The following is a 19,502-nucleotide window of genomic DNA, read 5'->3' on the forward strand; positions in this document are numbered from 1 at the left end:
TTGGGGGGTAAGTAGCTGCGCATTGCACGCGCGAGCTGGTAAATTGGTGCATAAATCCAGCACTGTCAGTGAGTTGTCAAGCGGGGGGTGGGGGCAGTTCAGCGTCCACCGATGTCCCTCCCCAACCCCTTCCCACTGCACGAATTATCCTCGATTTTCTAACCTCTCCAGTCGCTCCGACGAATCACACTCGGACTGACCATGCTAAGGACTTTCACGAGCTAAGTTTACTGTGATAAAATGCTGTGATACACCCTGTGGTCATTTGGTCGCTTAATTTTTTACGATTCCTCTTAAGGTTAACAGGATCGATGCGTACGAATTGATCAGCTTCTGACTTAACATTTATTTTAGCCCTGCACCACCCCCCCCCTTCACACACACATATCGGTCATTGTTATATGGCAAGTCGTAAAACGGCCCATTTCTTATAAGCTTGAGAAGATTTGATCATTTGGAAAAGTTTGGAACCGATTGATAAGTCATCGTTTCAGAAACAAACAATTAAAAACTACCGATTCTTTACCCAAACGTTAAGAAGATTTGCTTAGTCTTCTCATATGACTCATCTATACGACCAAATAATATTTTCCCTTCCAGTGCGCTATTCTCATTCCGCGTCTCGCAATTTTACAACCAAGCCCAAGAAAACGGTTTGTCTCCCGTTTTTTTTACTCTTGAGTCCAGAATCTGAGACGATACGATGTTTTAAATTTCGCTGCTTGCTACTTATCTTTGTGTGCATAGGAGCGTTGATGCTCCTGATGTCTTCCAAACAGGACTAAAGTGTATCGATGACAAGTGATCTTCCCGTCCTCTCTTACGTCTACAGGCTCGGTCAAAAGCTCAATGGTCTGGTCACACTTATAGAATGTGAACGGTTGCGTTGTAGTCGGTTCCAGAATGTGGCCTTGCGATCTCTTGACTCTTGCTCAGTAGCCACGGACTTTGTGGGAGTACTGGGGCATGTCACAACAGCGTCCGCTGACCTGGTGGCGTGTTTGGTCGAACCGAATATCGAGCGCCTTTGTGATCCACCTGGAACCGCTGGACTTAGTCAGTTCTCGATTTCGTGGCTTGTGCGGCGGTTGCAACCATCCTCACGTACAAATCTCACGACCATCGGTTCAGAGCTCAAAACGGACTTGCTTGATCTTACTGATTCCGCCTCTGTCAGTCCATCCTCTCCCTGTACGTTGTAGACGGTATCTCTTCTGGTGTTCTCCTCTTGTATCAAGCTCGAAAGTTCCTACCCCTGTTTGCACAGGACTCAGCGTTCTGGACTTATGGGAGCTAACTGATTATTTGATAGAGTCGTTTTTTTGTTAGGAGGCAATCTGCATTGCATGCACACTTCTTGGAGTGTGGTACGTTTGCTGTGATTCAGTCTGCCGTCCAGCCTTCTCTCAACTTTATAGGCAACAACTTCATGATGAATTTCGTCACACTAGTCTTACTTCAGATGCTGTTACAACAAGCAGTAGATCATTCCAAGCTTGAGCTAGACAACTACGACAATGTCCCTCCCCATGAAGAAAGTTTCGTTTCGCGCCGAACGGAATTTCCTCGCATTACGATCCTCCTGGAGTACTGTCACTAACAGCTGTACTTCTCAGTTAACTCCGGTCCTTAAAGCCATAAAGCCACAAGGAACGACTCTGTGGGTGAAATACAGAAAGAAAGGAAGTCATTTTGAGAAAACCTCATGTTCTTTGAAAAAAAATACTCCGCTACAATATGCGTATATACGTAATACACTACTCATAAAGTTGCTGAAAACTTTGAGTAGTGTATTACGTCCATTCGATATCTCGAATGTCTTACCAAGTTAAACATGAGGTGGCCTGGTGAAGCACATTCAATTGCTTGAGAACATCATAAACGAGAGACCAGCTGGTGTCCAGTAGAGTCTCCCATCTAAAACGATTTGTAAATGAATGTATTTGTCAAAATATGCGTATATCTTCAAATAGCAGCGGAGTAGGAATATGTGACAATCCTGTCGCATTAAAATGCCGTCAGCAGGATTCATTCGGCACCGTTTGCGACCGCGTGCAAAGCGAATCACCAGATAGACCAAAGACGTCACAGCACCCAGTCCGACCTTGATCGTTTTCATTTTCTGTAGAGATTTCGTCCTGTAAGTGAAGCCAATCTATGCTGAAAAGCCGAGAAGCACAGTGCTTCTCGGCTTTTCAGCATAGATTGGCTTCACTTACAGGACGAAATCCCACACAAAATATCCCAAATCTCCTCACACTACCCACAATATATAGGTAGCTCAGTGGAAGAATAAACTTCACCCGATGAGTGAAACTTCTATCTGAGAAGTCGTTGCTCGAGGAGCCAGTCAACACGTGTGACCGCGTGATGTGGATCCCGTGATTGAAGGATGAGCGGCGCTATATCCTGTCCAAGTGCGAGTTAATCACACTGCTGATGAGCCACTCGTGGCCGAATGGTTAAGTGTTCAAACTACTAGCCAGGAAGGCGCGGGTATGAGACTCCGGAGTTTGATGTCCCCCTTTCCCGGAGAGGTGTTTCTTTAAAGAAGAGCACTCTTTTTGCTTTTAAGTTAGAGGGTGTCCATGATTGATTCTCATGTTTGACTCCTTTTCTAACCGTTCTCTTTTTAGTCGTCGTACCTCGGCTATGGGGAGTTAGCTGTGAAGGTCGAGTCGTTACGGACTACGATGAAGTGCTATTCTCCTGTCTGCAGTCCAGTCAACTACTGTTTCAGTCTTGGCTGCGACCCGCAAATGCCACGCAGTCGACAGGCTCACAAAGTGGTTCCGAGCAAACAGTGTCCGGATCACATATTTCGGCTTCTAGTGATCCTGGGACAATGGTGGGTGCAGTTTCAGCTGTTCAAACATCTGTACGATCGGATCCGATTCAGGCGAAACGAGGCAGCACTGGGCAAACTGCCAAACCGGGTTATCCTGCTTTGGCAGTTTCCAGTGCTCTTGTGCGATCGGTTGTACTTCTCTCTGATCTGTTCACAACTAGAGAGCAGTTTGAATGGCTACAAGGATATCTCAGCGAGTGTGAGTCCGCATTACATCCACTTTGTACGCTTTTGTCATATCGTTGTTTCTTTAGCTAATAGGTTGTCTGATTTCGCCCATTGCTTTCAGTTGTTGGCAAGCTTCCATCACTCAGCGATTTCCCTGCTCCCATTCAACAATGGTTGACAATTGGTTTGGCCAAAAGTTCCGCGGTGTTGGAGGTGGCCGCTAGTGGTCCCGAAAATGTGGAACTCTTGCAGCCTGGTTCATTGGATCTAGCGGTGCGTCAGACCCTCATGGCTCTTCAGTCCAACCAAATCACCCTGCAAAATGCAGGTCTTCAGGCGGCTATGTGGCTGCTGCACGCAGCCCTTCTGGTACGATCGCAGCCACATCAGAGTCAGTTGCAACAGCACAGTCCACCGACGGGATCTCCCGTACTGAATGAGTTATACTCACAGGTAGGTACTTCTTCGCCTATCTGGGCCGCTACTTTCTCACCCGCAGCACCATTTCCTGTCCGTGTGGCGATCCATTTGTATATTCTGTATGAACTAGCCATTGTTGTCCCGGAATGGTTGGATAGAGCAATAGCCTGAAAATGAAATAATGGTGTGATACGTAATCATCCGTTGTCGCTCGCATCTTTGCCCTAGCTCAGAAGTTGAGGAGCGAAGTTACTGCCAGAAGATCAGTAGTTCAGAATTAACCTCTCGACCGCTCATGTCTAAACATTTCCTACGGTACCCATTGTGTGAATGAAGGTCCTGTCCTGTTACAGTGTCTCGATTTTACACTTCTAAAATGGTTTTGTTTTCTGAACTAGTTTTATTATTTATGTTGTTTCAGCTCTGTAGCTATTTGGAACGGAAACTGGACGCGCTCTTTGGTCCTCTGTGTTCTATCCGGTCATCTGTAGCAGAATACACTGATTCTTCCGCAGTGGATTCGCTCAAGACCAGTCGGACAGATCGCCCGGTTGCTGAGCCGGACAAAACAGCCGGGGCATCTGGATTGAAACGCTTCATGACCGGCATGTTTGGCGTATCAGCTGGTTCCAAAACCGGACTAATCGGTGCAGCCAGTCACGTGAAGCCATTCGGTGAGTTGCCTTCATCAATCTTGACAAAATTATTTCATTACCGTTCACTGAGAATCCAAGTACAGATGACATCACCCGTTGATAATCACTCTGTTACAGAGCTAACGCTGTCAGTTTTATTTATTTGACGTTTTGCGAGATATCTCTCAGTTGATTGCACACGTCTGCTTAGGTGAGATCGACTTAAAACGACACCAACTTACAGAGTTTATCGGGCGGCTATTTGTTTGTCCAGCTACCACGTTCCAATAAATTTACTAGGTTGGGAAATGCTAAACCTTTGTTGAAACACACACAGTTTAGTTTTTTGTACTCCTAATACAGAAGCATGATCTGATCGGGTTTAGTCTCGTTTTGACGGTGCAATTTCAATTTGACTTTTTTCGCCCGTGTACTTTAATGTAGAGGCGCCTTATGGTCATTGGTCCATTTTGGGCCTCGCTGATCGGGCGCGTCTCATTCGATCTGATCTAGACTCAAGATTTTTTTCCCTGACACCACCTTGAAGTGGCAGTTTTTTTAGTACTGCTCGTCCGCATCAATGTGTATGATCGTTCCACAATACGAGTTAGCTCGTGTTCACACGTTGTTCCGTATAAATTCTGTTTCTGTTCTCGAACAGACTAGCCACTTCAAATGGGGTAGCTGACAATACAACCTGCCAAATGAGTCTTCGCTCAGAATACGGAAACCAGAATGTAGAATTAGTAGGGTAAATCAGCTACGGTTCTGGAAAGCTCAGATGTTCATACTGTCCTGGCGCACACCAGGTTGGGCCAAACTTACTGAGGTGCACGGTTCAGACCTCTCTAGAGCGCGTCAAAGACAATTACCAACAATTGGAATGCTCCCTTTTGTCATTCTGAGGGCGCGAATATAAAAAGAACTGCTATGCGTTAGAACTGATGGTCAGAATGTTAACCTTTTCTGTTTGAGGCAGTCTCCCCTTGTGATCTGTGCGTTAGCGAGGAATCTCGGGTCATCTCTATACTGTAAACTTCTCCACATTAAGATCCAAGCTGAGATGGTAAAAAGCGTTGGTCAGAGGTTCTTCGGCTCTCCACACCAATTGATATGGCATACATTGAGAGTACGGATGTAACCTGATTGTACGGCAGACTGGCACCCTGGTCACGGCTTTTTTTTTTTGGGGGGGGGGGACCGCATTCCCCGCTACGTTGCTGGCCCACGTAGCTGTGTGAATGTGCATATCATTTTCAACGTTAAACCCTCCCTACAAGTACAGTGGTTCGTGTCGCGGTCGAGCAGAATCTAGATGTGCACCGTCGAACAAACTCTGTATATCACCTATACCTGCACATTTTGGCGATCCGTACCAATTTCACACCCAGCTTTCGAGCGAGTATAACATCAGTTTTCGACATTCAAGTGTCAGTCCATTTATTCGACCATTTGGATAGCACAGCCGGGAATTGGATTCATCTGAATCATGTGACTTCTGGCCTACCTATCTCATAAACAACCACACGTATTATTCACAATCACACCTCTGACCTCCTTCCACTCTGTCAAACAATTCTTCCAGTCCCTTAAGTGCGATCCGAGAGGAAACTGTTCATAGGTTGTTACTTTGTCCACGAAGGTTTTTCGCTCTGTGAAATACCGTCTTATTTCTGCTGCTAAATGACTTCCAGATGCTACCACATTCTCGGTCAGCACCTCCAACGGTAATTCATTTCAAACGGAACGAGTGGAGCGACATCAACTGACCATCCTAGCCGCAGCGTTCTTCCTGGCAGAGAACTTTTCTGCACCGCCTGTTCATCCAGTGCTTACGGATTTTGGATCGGGTTTGACGGAAATGCTGTCGGGTCTTACATCCAACCTGTTCCGTCTCGGTTCTTTCATGTTATCGGACAGTGTACCCGCCACATTATTACGCACGGGAAGTCTCCACACGGTAAGCAAGCGAATTCATTCGTGCATAGTAAATAGTTAGACTGTTCAGTATCTCCGACTCACAAGTGCCTTCACCATTTCTCCTCCAGCCCCACGCCGCTCTCGCAACGGGAACCACGGCTCATTTGTGCTGTTCACTCTTAGTCCACACAGCTTGGTGTCGAGGAATCGGGCGTTTGGTTATGATGGGAAGGCTTGGAAAAGGTGCTACAGAGGTTAGTTCCCTTTGTGAATACTCTTTCGGGTTGTTTTGCCACATCTAACTACGGAACTGCTCTCTCTGCGAATCATTCACAAAGCATATTCTTTGGTTCCCAAATAACAACGATTGTTACACAGTCGTGGAATGCATGTGAAAGCAACTTGCTCGCCCCCACGTAGAATCGGACATTTAGCTGACCGTTTACTTTATTTGATTCTTTCTCTGATGGCATCTTATGACAATTTTGCACCAGGAAGAGTGCACTTTTAAACTGCGAGCCTCAAAACATGGCAGTACCTCTTTTAGTGCTCTAGTTGTGACGTAATTAAGTTGATTATCAGAATGTAACAAGCACTAGCAAATGTCTGTCTTACTAGAATCTGATGAGTACAATAGTTAGGTGCACTTGATAAAAATAGATACAATGAGAAAAGTGGAATAAGCCAAAAAAAAAGTGACTTATCGTTTGAGGACACTTGTTGAGAGTTCCTGAGTGAAGTTCCGATAGCTGCTACACGTGTTCCGTAGTTGTCCGTGGGGACTTGCGGAGCTCGGTTGTCTTCCTGTCCTGTGCGCGCGAGTGTGTGTGTGTGTGTTGAGCCTAGTTGTATGCCTATTTATTGTGTGCACTGTGAAGAGGGGGGTGTCCCTTCGTGTTTGCTACTTGCACGAACATGAATACAACTTGACCTGATGTGTTGGATGAAGTTCGTAGTCCTGGTGCGTGACGCAAGTAGTAGCCGCGTAAACGAAAATGGTTGAGAAGTTTCATTGTCATGTCGGCTAAGGTTGCAAGTGGGACAGGAACTGTCACGTGGTTTGAGTGTTTGTGACGCGTGATCTGATGAGTGACCTCTACAAATATTTTCCCCTTATCAAAGGAGAGAAGTAGGTGCTGATGAAATGGTAGATGATGCTCGTAGTTGTGGGGTAAACAAGATAATAGACAGTCCATGTGGATGTGCTAATTAAATTAGTTCCAAGGGTAAGTAGACAGGAGGGTAGCCACTACACCTCCATCGTGCAGTTCGTTTACTGTGTCCTATCTCCTCGCCTCGGCCAACTGCACCCTATCATTCAGCTAGATGCCAAAATCGACACAGTGTACACCAAAATCTTGCGATTGTATCGCCAAGTCCGGGAATAGTATCGCTTTGTGCTGTGTGAAATCGTTCGAACTACTTCGGGGGTGGAAGTCATTAACATTGTGTGCACTTATTTGATAGGACAACAGCCGAGTGCTCACGAAGGACAAGCTAGCATAAGGCAAGAAGTAAAGTTAAAGATCGAGGCACTCAAGTCTGATGATCGACTCAGGCTAACAGCTGGCTTTTTAAGGTATCTGTGGACTTTTCGCATTAACGCATCATCACAATCATCATCTACAGCATGACATCAGTGTTCAACACCAATGCTTCACTGCCGTATTAACGTCACAACAAGCCGCCCTGAAATTATTCAAGTTGTAACAAAACCACTGGCGAAACGTACTCTTCATCCAATGCTTCCGTACTAACGTCACAACAAGCCGCCCTGAAATTATTCAAGTTGTAACAAAACCACTGGCGAAACGTACTCTTCATAAATTACATTGTTGTTCACGAGAGACTCAGGTGAATCCGTCGTCAATGATATTCTGAAACTGGATGCGCTGTACGAACGCCACCTTATGTTGCGGTTGGCACGATATTCCTTATCTCACAGTGTATTTTCTTGACATAAGAAACTACTCGGGTTACTGGAAACTCTTCGATGGCTTGGAATTTCACCATAAGTTTCATCCTACAACTGATGTTGAAAAGCAGAGAAATAATGTTTAGCTGTTTCGTCCTTGTTGAAGACCATCAACAGGATGCACAGAGCTCTGGAAGGATTCGAAGTCGCGATCTTTCGGTTTGTAGTGGAGTACTTCGCTACTAAACTGAGTCGGTTGAACCGGCAGATCATGAACACCGGTTCATCGAAAGGCGTGTAGCTACCCACTCACTTATTAGCCACTGCTCGGAGGATCAGCGGACAAGACAAGACAGGTGAGCATGTTTGGCACTAGGTGTACTGCTGCGACACGATTTCAAGTGGTAAAGCACATCAAGGCAGCATAATTCGAAATCGCCCAAGAGAATAGATGGGACGAAGCATGCAATGGGTACATCCGGTTACGCCCCAAACTCCAAATATAAAAATACGCTGGGTGACAAGTTCGCGAAGGACCCCAGTGAATTGGTAAATCAAGCCAAACTACCAGAAATTTACATGTGGTGGTGCATGTGGTGCATGTACACATCTTAACCAGTCGTGTGTGTGTGTGTTCGTCTCCGCTCATCACACGTCTCTCTCTAATAGGTGCATGTACACATCTTAACGAGTCGTGTGTGTGTGTGTGTTCGTCTCCGCTCATCACACGTCTCTCTCTAATAGGTCCTCCGATAGGTTTGCCGCGATATATTTTCACTATCTATCCTGCATAACCGAATAGTCTATACGTAGTGTCTTGATTCCCGCTTCGTCTCCGTCATCACACGTCTCTCTCTAATAGGTCCTCCGATAGGTTTGCCGCGATATATTTTCACTATCTATCCTGCATAACCGAATAGTCTATACGTAGTGTCTTGATTCCCGCATCATTCTCATCGGCTTTTCAGAGTCTTCAAAAGTTGTGTGTCAGTCGTCTCCGAGCATGTCGTTCTCCACTCGTCAGCCTTCCCGTACTTCGCCTTCTTGTCACATGCATGTACTCAAATGCAGGACGATTGAACCATCAGCTCAAGCAGTACCGACGTGAATCCTCCCTCATGGGAACAGTTCCTCTGGGCGACACTGAATCGAGCATGATGTATTCGAGTGAGTCAAATCTTTGGTCTGTCGTCGTGCCCGAATACACGTACCTTTCGGTCTTGGGGCCAAGTTGATTTATGGCTTGGCTATGAATGAGCCAATTGCTTTGAAGTATCGTGAGCAAAAGACGCCATCTCGCTATCATGGCATAGTGAGTTCTGGTTCGGTTAGCTAGTCTTTTGTGGATTGTTTTATAGGGCCCAACGATGATAACATCTCAAGGTCGGTAACCTCAAATGAACGTTATCACCATCAGATGCCGAAGCGTCAGTGCTGACACAGATGCCTAAAATCCTTGAAGCTGAAAAAAGTAGACTGCCTGAGGAAGGGCCTGGTGCTGAACTCATGTATTCTACAGTTCTCGTACTCAATCAGACAAGCTGGAAACTGACAGCACAAACGTCGCTGTCATACATTTGCAAGTCTTGTCACGACAAAAGACAAAGTGACACTTTTGTGTTTGGTACATCCACGGGGCGAGATGGCTTAAGTGGTTGGAGCGCGAATTTACTGACCGGAAGGTCTGTGGTTCGAACCCGACCTCTGCCACTCGACTTCCCTTGTCTAGGCTTGGGCAACCTGGCAGTATCCCAGCCCTCGTGCAACCTTCGGGTGGCATGGCAGTTAGGCACGGAAAGGGTGCTACAGCTGAACGACGATTTTTTTACACCCACGGTGTTGTGGTTGTCGATGCGGAACTTCGAGTGACGCGTAGGCTCGACAATCCCGAATATCAAAAGGAAGAATTGGGTTTGAAATTCTACGTCCGCAAACAACGGCGAGCGAAATCATCGCTCAGCACTGTGGGTTGCGGTCGTCCCTCTCGACGACTGTCTCATGATTCTGATCGGCCGTGCGATCGCACGGAACCCATGAGAAAACAAGTCAAAGCAAGCAAACGGGACACAAACTCGCGTTGGTGAGTAGGTCAGCTGCGCACATTCACATGCGTGCTAATATACTAGTGTCGGATGGGACGGTCTCTGCGGCAAGGTGAGTGAGTTGGTACGCATAAGCAAAACAACTGGAGATCAAAAGTACACATGCGGAGGAATGGAGGACTTATCGTAAGGTCAAGTTGGATTCAACGCATGGTCTGTACGTTTTTGAAGATGTCTGACCGCAGTTGTCTAGGACGTTATCTTTCTTTCACATAGATTGAAGTGTGCTAGACCGCGAATTCACCAACGTCCTTGAACGGAACAGTTGGTGGGCCGTTAGAACCAAGAGAACGATGGCGCTTGAGTGGGAAAGTGCGCAGATACCTCTGAGGTTGAAGTGAGCTCCTAATTCACAGTTCACGTTTCCATCAAAGGCCGACAATCCGCAATGTAAGTGGCAGGTGACCGAATGCTGCTGCTGGACATCCAGCGAAGCCATGATCCTTTCAGAGATCCATTGCTGGAAAAGGCCAACTGGATCGTACAGTGGCAGAAGTCCCGACATCAAGTACAGCTTTGGATATCTTACTTCATTGCTGTTTAACATTCCTGTATTGTATCAGCAAGCAGGCATCAAAGAAGAGTGTTTTGATGCATCCCTTAATTTTGGGGTCCATGCAAAACACGGCGTTGGCGTATTTTGCCCGATCTGAAGAACACCAACGGACAGGAGCATGGTCGAGGCAGAAGAGTTTTTGATGCATCCCTTAATTTTGGGGTCCATGCAAAACACGGCGTTGGCGTATTTTGCCCGATCTGAAGAACACCAACGGACAGGAGCATGGTCGAGGCCCACATAGGTATTCCAGTGGCAAGCAGTGGTCGACCCTCATCCTAGGTGACTGATGGCATTATATCCTATTTGTTTTCAGGACTCTTTGTGAGCCCCGCGTAGTCAAACTATTTTCCCTATTTTGGAACTTGGTAATGCAGAGAAACAATCTGTGATCAGGCTCGTTTTGCGTGCGTCCAATCCTAGACGATCACCTAGTTGATCCCATGCAGTGCTGAACTTTCCCAGCTGAGCGACTACAACGATTTCTGAGCTCTTAGCACGCTGCAAAAAAGCACGTAGAGCACCGTAGAATCAATCTGACAAATCCGGAGCTACAGTCCGCCGGGAGCAATCAATCTCTATTTGCCGAGATACTTTCACAAACATTGCCAAACAGAGGTGACTATCAGCGACTAGCCAGTCAGTCGGGACTTAACACAATACTCACCCAATTATATCCATCTACTGCGGCCTCCGCGTCACCAGTTGTTGGCGGGTAGATAGCGAGCGAGCCGTCGGTTCAAATGCAGTACTTGCATCCTGTTTATAACAGGTCACAGATACCGGCGCAGAGGAGATCCACCGTACGTGCAAGAACCGTTTGTTATGCTGCTTGGTTCCGTGTTTGAACATTGAAGGCAGCTTTCAGCGTTTAGGCCTGGTAGTGAACATCGATGCGCGGAAGCTTCAGTTGAGCCTGATGCATGATGGTTGATCGTAGTTCCTGAACTTGCAGCTAATGGCACTACTCGATGATCGTTTTTTTTTATAATAGTATTTCTAGGGTGCCCACACCTAGACAGGAAGGCTATTAGTGTTCTTAGCCAAAGCCTTTGGATCAAAAGTTGTACCGCAAGGTAGTGGTAGGCGTCAGACCGTTAGAGTGGCCTACATTTTTAAGGAGCAAGTGACCACACATGTTTGGAGTCCCAACCAGGGGACGGTGTTTTTCAGACCTGTACGCATTGATCAACGTGGCGTGCGAAATTCGGCGCATTCCGGTGAGATCATCAAATACGGCTCAGTGGGTTATAGATGGACACAAACCGCCATACCACGATGAGGTTCAGCCCCTTTGCAGCAGCAGATGAACATCACTTACAACGAAGGCGTAGAACTTGGAGAAGGCGTCGTAATGGATTCGCCAGAGGGTCAACCGCCGCCGTCCTCAATTTGGCTTGTTTCCTTGGGTTGCCACCGTCTCTTACAGATTAACTGTTACGGATTGTTTGTTAATGTTCTTGGCTGCTAATTACACGTGAATCCGGATCCAATCAATTTGACGCCCTCCGACGTACACGATCGTAGAGTTTCGTGCAGCATGGTTCCGTGTTGTCTGCTGGGTCAGGTTTCCCAATCAGACTCCTTGTGTGAACCTGTTCGCCAGAACTAGATCAACTGGAGGCATTGTGCTCATACTGGACATAAAACCTTCACGTATCATATGCCCCGACATCCCTGTTTTCAGTTAGCCAGAGTGGGGTGAAATGGTTTGAACCCGATTTCTGTCTCTTGAATTCCCCTGTCCTGGCAACCTGGCAGTATTCCAGCCCTCGTGCTTCCTTCTGGTGGCATAGCAGCCAGGCACGGAAAGGACGCCACAGCTGAACGGTTATCCAGAGTGTGAACTAAGGGCATACCATTTAGTACGTAGGTTTTTACAACTATTGTGTCACGACTTGAAACGACTTCTGGTTTCAGCTTGTCGCATCCGTTGTGTTCAGAGTTGGATGGTTGAGAAATCCGTCTGACTTTGTCTCTCTCTCTCTCTCTCGGCTGATTTCTAAGCCTTATCAGAAGAAGTGATCACCTTCTAGGAATTTACCGTTCGATTTCTTTTGTAGCAAAGATTTGATTCAACAATTAGTGTTTCGTGCTCCAGGTTCACCAACGAGTGGTTGTTTCCAGCAAGTTGGCTGGACCTATCTTCTGAATCATTCTCCGCTCGTGTCACAGGCTTGATGCTTGGGTTATTGTTGTACTACATCTCACTGACAGACCTACTCATAAGCACCCTTTCGGTGGCTAACTGCCGTGCCAGCAGAAGGAAGCACGAGGATTGGGATACTACCAGGTTGCCTAAGCCTAGACACGGGAAGTCGAGAGGCAGAGGTCGGGTTCAAACCACGAACCTTCCGAACAGTAAATTCGCGCTCTAACCATTGAGCCATCTCACATAAGCTATGTACCATTTGTACTGGGCATATGAACAGGAGGGAAACTCTTTGACGGTCAGAGTAAGATGAGTTTCATTCTTTGATCCGCCGGTGTTCAATATTTCAGTGGATGGTCTTGAATAAGACCCTTTCCTGTTAACATGGCACCTGAAGAATGCTTTGCCCGCACAGCTGTGTTGGATACTTTTTTCGTCGGAAATTGTCAGACGTGGTTGTTCTTAACTTGTTGTTATGATAGTTCACTAGTTAAAGGTACTAACTTACTAAACGAAAGGTCCTATCTGGACTGGTCCTGTCCAGGCTTGGGCGACCTGAGAGTATCTCAGCTCTCATGCTTCCCTCGGGTCATGTGACAGCTGGGCGTTGAAAGGATGTTTCAGCTGAACAATTATTTTTTTATTCAATGTTATGATGATGTGCACACTAATTGGTAGGAAAACGCTGAGTTTGCGTTCAGTTACTAGCAAAAGTGATTAAATCAAGATGAATTAATGTTGATTTACAAGAAAACGCGTAAGAATTACCATACAGGAAGAATTAGTGTTTTTTGTCCGAAAAATTATGACAGAACCCACGTGAGATTCGTGCAACTCTCCATCAAACCCATCTATCTTTACAATCAAAACAGACCCAAAAAACCTGTGGCCAACGCCAAATACCTCATCTTCAGGCTCTCCTGAGTGTAAACAAAAATTCCGCTCAATGTTTCCTCTATTGGCTCCAAAACTTGTTCAACCTAACTCTGATTCCTCGGTTTGATGAGTCATTTTATTGTGCCAAAAGTGGACCCCTCGATTGTTTTCAGAACTTCTTCTGAAAGAATTGACTTGTTTTCTGTACACACACAGAGAGAGACACATTACTTTATCTGTCCAAACCCTGCATTGATAGCAACTTCGGATGATATCCCCCTGACACGCAAGTCACTTACGTTACCTCCTTCGGTGCTATTGGACTCCGAAGCTGCTGCCGGTATGACACAAGAATTCCTTAGCTGCTTGTGGGAACGACTTCGGGGTGGAATCGCTCCTGTACCGGCCTCACCCTCAAGTAATACTAGTTCAACTTGGGTATCCAGTGCGTGGACCTCGGCCGTGGAAGCCACTGTCGTAGCGGACCTCCTTCCCTCAACAAGTATGGATATTATCCAAGCCCTATCGGTTTCTTACCCCACCAGCAACCAAGATTCGGACTATGAGAAACAAAGAGATGAGCACATTTCGGATCCCGTATTGAACAAAGCTCTGGGAGAATTCGCTCGTTTGGATCATGCTAATCCACAGCTGGCTGCTCAAACTCTTGCTCAGGTAGGACACATCTGTGACATGCACCTATGCACTATTACGCTTCCGATGAAATCCTTTTCTGTCCATGTTTCTCTTCCTAGTAGTGCTTATATGGTGGTCACGCTGCCAGTGAACTAGCAATTCATGTCATCAACCGTCCTTGGCATTGAAATGTTGAACTGAAGCACAACAGTACGAATTCAAGTATACAATAGGACACTTAGGTTGTCAGAACCCATCGTGCATTTGCTTTATCTCGCTCTCTTCTACTTTTCAGTTATTTGGGCGATTTCTGGACAACGAAGAGGGCCAGGCCCTGATCCGTCAATGGGTCCTTCTGGCGCTTCCAACTCTACTGGGCCGAGAGCCACCCCAACTGGCTGTCTGGGCAACAACCGTCTGTCTGCTCTCCGCCTCTACTCACCCGGCTCTGCGTAGGGCGTATCCTTTTCGATAATAACGTGGTTTATTAAAACTGTAGTCAGATACGTGCTATGTCATATCTTTTTCCCGGGCGGAGCTTCATGCGGCTCCCGGTGGTCCAAGCGGCATGTAATTGGTGTGAAATTTAGTGGACACGATCTGGTTCTTTTTACTCAGTTTAGCTTCATACTTTGACCGGAAATGAGTGAAAATTATACTTCCTATGGCCTAGTCGTGATGTACTCCAGACCTGCACTCATCCAGAGCCAAGAGTATCAGGTCTGCTTACCACTCCCGGTAATGCATGTTTATTGATTTTTAGAGAGTGCATATGTGACCCATACATAAACACATACATACGAATGTATACATAGATTACTCATACGTATCCTTAACTCGATGCTGCCACTCAGTCTATGCCTCTATTCAATGGATATGGGAGTTCATTCCTCACTATTCGGTCAACCTACCAACGCCTCCAGCATGACGACTCTTAGTAAACATTCTTCTCCTCCTCTGATGTCCGATCTCTTATGTCTGTCAGCTATGCATTTCGTTCTTTCCGGTCTTTTGCGTCCCTTGCCTTCGGTAGAACGCTCTCGAGATCGTGCGATTTTTCTGCGCATGTTCCAGTCGCTTTGTGAAGATTCAGACGAACAGGATGGTCGTCCCTCGTTTGAGGCGACCAAGGATAGACCCGAGTTCAACGCATTCAGGCGAGTTTACAGGCTGCTCCGTCGAGAACTGGGAGACCGAACCTGCGAACTTTCCTCTTCTGTTGTTTGATCACTTGAAGCCAAAAAGCCTGTGATACTCTAATTTATTTCAAATACTGATGTTTTTCTCATGTTGAGCGCCAATGTGCCATAACCGTGTTCTCTTTTCACGATCTGTTCCGTGTCTTCATGTGTGGTTCGTGCCGATGTATTCTTTCAAATTCTCCACTACTAACCAACTCACCATCTTTATCGCGCATAATCTTGCTGACTACGTTGTCCCCCGTTCCAGTCCATAACTACTGTCATATTAACCAATGTTTTCAGTACGGACATACATTTTAGCACACAACCCCGTCTCTTTAACTTGTTCCCGGGGACTTTGTGTCGCCCGCTAACACCTGCCTAAGTTGCAATCAAAGCCGTCGCCATCCACCTGAATCTCTCGTTCACGATAGTCCTCAATTGACTCGTGTATCGAGTAAGTAAGCACCCCTTTCATGGCACCAGTCAGTGGTTTGGCACTTACTTATCCGTATAAAGTCGGATTTCAATTCATAATATGCAAGATCGTTCAAACTCACACATTGTGTGGCTTCTTTGCAACGTGAACTTCAGCTAACTCTTTCATCAATCCGACATCCCCTCCGATTGCAAATGTGTACTTATCGCGACGTACGTAGAATTTCTTGTTCAACTAGGAGATAAAACTGATGGGGCTTTAGAGATTAGACCTCCCTGCTGAAACTCAAGGTAGGCGAAATCGGTAGTGGGCTGTTCAAAGCCTTCAGTGATTTTATACTTGGCATTGAACCACAAATCGATATCCTGAACGTCGTCCCAACAAAACCGTTGGGCGGCTTTTTCGTAGCACGTTCGGTTAAAGGGTGATACAAACGAAGGATCCAACTGACTCTTCGCCGACACCAAATTACTTGCAACCGAGTGTTCAACGAAAATGCCATTTGACTTCAAACGGTTATCGTGACAAGCCTCGCTTGCCGTGTGCCAAAGTTTTCAATTCTGGTTCCCTTATTGATCTCTTCTCGGCTTTTCACTGTACAGATAAGCATATCGTCGCACCAGCGAATTTAGACAAAACTCTAGTGTATGCCGCAGGGAGGCAATATAGCCGCTTAGATGTCACATGGCGTTGTAGCGTGCAGCTTAGTCACTGGCTCATACAGCAGACGCAAAACAGCAAAAGCGCGTTTTGGGAGCACATGAGGAGATTTTGAATCTCCAGACCTGGGTTTTTTTCCTGCACTTGAAGTCTGTGTTCTGACGCACTGTGCAGTTGTTTCATCCTTGAGAACTATTGGCGGTGCAAAGCTCCAGAGGGATTCAAAAATCAAGTGGATGACGCTGTATCTTGTTTGATCGATTACCCATGGCTGAATGCCAGGTTCTTCCCTTAATAGTGTCTGTCTCCAGTTCTCTTGGGGGGTTACGAGCTGCGAACAAGGGTGAAACCACCACACAGTGTACGTTGGTTTCAAATGCGAAATACAATGCCCTATCTAATGCATAGGCCGCGTCTCCGGTCTTTTAGAGAAATCGTCACTCACAAGTACGTGTAATGAAAAAGTGTCAAAATGTTTGTTGAAATCTGTCCAATGCAGTCGGCCCGTGATCTTTCCGACCATTCGTTCTTGTGGAGTCAATCGATAGTCACAGCTCGAAAGAGCAGTCTCCTATATATTGTTTGATTTCCAGCATATGTCAATGCTAGTGCCTCACACCTTTTCCGAATGACGCGCACACAGGCATGGTCCAATGAGATTTGATGAATGTTGCGGAATGCGCTCGGTGTGGTTTGTAAACCAAATGTGATTGCAGCACGTCACGTATCAAAGCCAGACAGCGTGAGTCAGCGTTGGGTCAAGGTCAGCTAGCGCCCCCCCCCCAGTATACAGCGCGCGACAGCATTGTATCAAGGTCAGACTGTCCCTCCAATAAAATAGCTTGAGGCCATTGTATTTTCACTCCCACGCACTCGCTCGTTCGCAATAAAGCTGTTTTGTCCCTTATCGGCGAGCCTTTTTCCGGCACCAGGCACTGCAGCGGGAACAGCACTGAGATACAACAAATTGGCGACGCGCGAACCCTGGTCGTTCTGCAACTTGCTGCTGCGGTGGTTTCGGAAAATAAATGACAAAAATAGTGGATTAATGGTAGAAAATGAGAATGGAGTGAACAGTGCCACTGGTTGCTGGACACCGCCATCCAAACTTTGATTTAGTGGGCCTCTGGCGCCCCAGTCTCGCAGACATGTATCATGTCTAAGGCTCTTTTATTGTTCTTCACACAACTCTCCGTTGCGTCTTACATTGTCCATCTTGCGGTATCTTTCAGTCGGAAGCTGCCCAAGCAAACAGTACGGTGAGGCAATCGACCACCTGGCATACAGTGTAATATGCACGCTATGGAAGCACCAGGGGACAGTGATTCTCCGAAGGCAGGTGTTTACGACAATTTCTGTGGATGGAAAACAGAAACAAAGCTCGTGAGCCAAAGCCCAGTAAGCAAGGTTGTACATCACCAATACTTACACATAAATCAATCAAACTGACAGACACCGTATACTGCACTGGCCTCCTTTTTGAAGAACACCGTCCCCGTGTACCATGGCCTACGTGAACCGGCCGGTGTTAGTGGTGTGGTGCGTTAAGCTGGAGAGCGTGTGCAGAGATTGCTGTAATTGGGGCTGCGTCTACCGTGTGTGAGTGAGCAACGTGCTAGCTCTGAGGCCTGTATGCACATATGTAGAGCCAGGGTCTCTGTGGTAGTTCTACCAGTGTGTGACAACCATCCTGGCGTGGTCGCCAATTATGTAATATGCACGCTATGGAAGCACCAATGGACAGTGATTCTCCGAAGGCAGGTGTTTACGACAATTTCTGTGGATGGAAAACAGAAACAAAGCTCGTGAGCCAAAGCCCAGTAAGCAAGGTTGTACATCACCAATACTTACACATAAATCAATCACACTGACAGACACCGTATACTACAACAGCACAGTCGGCCTAGCCAGCGTAGTTGGCACAATCGAGTAAATTCGTCGACTGAAAAAAACGGCTGATTTGTGGCCAACAACATTCCCCTCATCCTTCACGCACTGCTCATTCGATGCATCGTTTCGATGGTCAGATGCAAACCAGTTTTTTTCTTTGGATCAGACGTACTAGTCTTGATACAAGCTAGGACGCATCGGTCACCCACCGGATAGTCTCACTCCGATCGCAGAGGTAGACACATTGGAGGGAGGTATCATGCGCTCTAGAAATTATGGTATTTGCAACGCTGTTGTCCGATGCAAACCAGCTATCCGGATGAAAAAGTCTCTATGCCAGTTTCAGGTTTTTATGGTCTCCTCACCTAGTCCTGCAGTAGTACCTTGTGAAAAACGCATACCGGACCGCTTGGTGACGTTGTTCGCATTATGTGCGGATTGAATGTGAACCACGTAGCTGGATATTGCCTGCATACTCTGGGCACTATAGTCTTCCCCGGGAAGTAAGGACAGCGAGCGTTTGTTCGGCAATCACTCCAGTTACGAAATTGAGGGGGAAAGGTGATAAATTGTAGTGCTGATGAACACCGGTTCTGTTGAATTCAGTCAGATACTCGCCAGTGTTCGTGCGTAAGAACAGGTGAGTCTTCGGAATACTTTTGAAGCAGTGACATAGACACAAAGCAGCACCGTTGGCCAAGTGAAACGCTGAATGTAAGTCTTTGTGTATGTGTGGCGGTACGAGAGAAGCTGTCTTAAAGTAAGGGTGGAACCAATGCATCCAGGACCTGGATGAAACCCTGCTCAGTCTTCATGACTTCGCTTCTCGCGAGTTCTGGTGCGTGATACTAGTCAAAATTTTGGGAGCGGTGGAGATCGGACTGACTCTCAAATGCACACTTAGTCCTCTTTTTAAAGACATGATCGGTAGTGTCTATCATTTCCATGCTACCTCTTTTGCCTTCCAAATCCTCGGTACGAGTTTTCTCAAACTCGAGCGAACCCTTCTGTCAACTAACAAGACAGCTGGATGGGCTGCTTTGTTTCTCTTTAAAGCTTTACTTTCGCTTTTTGACTTCAGTCTCCGCTGGAATTTACCAGTTT

The 19,502-nt window shown here is 46.6% G+C and overlaps 3 protein-coding genes across 3 annotated transcripts in view; 2 read left to right on the top strand and 1 right to left on the bottom strand.

Annotated features, from left to right (window-relative positions):
• T265_13320 (hypothetical protein) overlaps positions 1-1,079 on the top strand; it is a gene marked incomplete at both ends in the record, with an annotated part of 19,672 nt that extends 18,593 nt beyond the window's left edge. The window contains one exon of the mRNA XM_009168344.1: positions 833-1,079. Within this exon, the coding sequence (XP_009166608.1) occupies positions 833-1,079 (247 nt within the window). The remainder of the gene's footprint in view (positions 1-832) is intronic.
• T265_03773 (hypothetical protein) overlaps positions 1-5,979 on the bottom strand; it is a gene marked incomplete at both ends in the record, with an annotated part of 18,389 nt that extends 12,410 nt beyond the window's left edge. Inside the window, 2 exons of the mRNA XM_009168326.1 lie at positions 3,468-3,603; positions 5,908-5,979. Of these exons, the coding sequence (XP_009166590.1) occupies positions 3,468-3,603; positions 5,908-5,979 (208 nt within the window). The remainder of the gene's footprint in view (positions 1-3,467; positions 3,604-5,907) is intronic.
• Positions 2,636-15,731, top strand: T265_13321 (hypothetical protein; the record flags this gene model as incomplete). The annotated part of the gene is made up of 9 exons (XM_009168345.1): positions 2,636-3,047; positions 3,138-3,469; positions 3,858-4,110; positions 5,766-6,031; positions 6,120-6,245; positions 8,875-9,073; positions 13,852-14,267; positions 14,524-14,687; positions 15,069-15,731. Coding segments are annotated over 9 exons (2,256 nt in total), but the record flags the coding sequence as incomplete, so codon positions are not given.
• Positions 15,732-19,502: the final 3,771 nt, after the last annotated feature.

Source organism: Opisthorchis viverrini (genome assembly GCF_000715545.1).
Source record: "Opisthorchis viverrini unplaced genomic scaffold opera_v5_60, whole genome shotgun sequence".
Lineage (NCBI taxonomy): Eukaryota > Metazoa > Platyhelminthes > Trematoda > Opisthorchiida > Opisthorchiidae > Opisthorchis > Opisthorchis viverrini.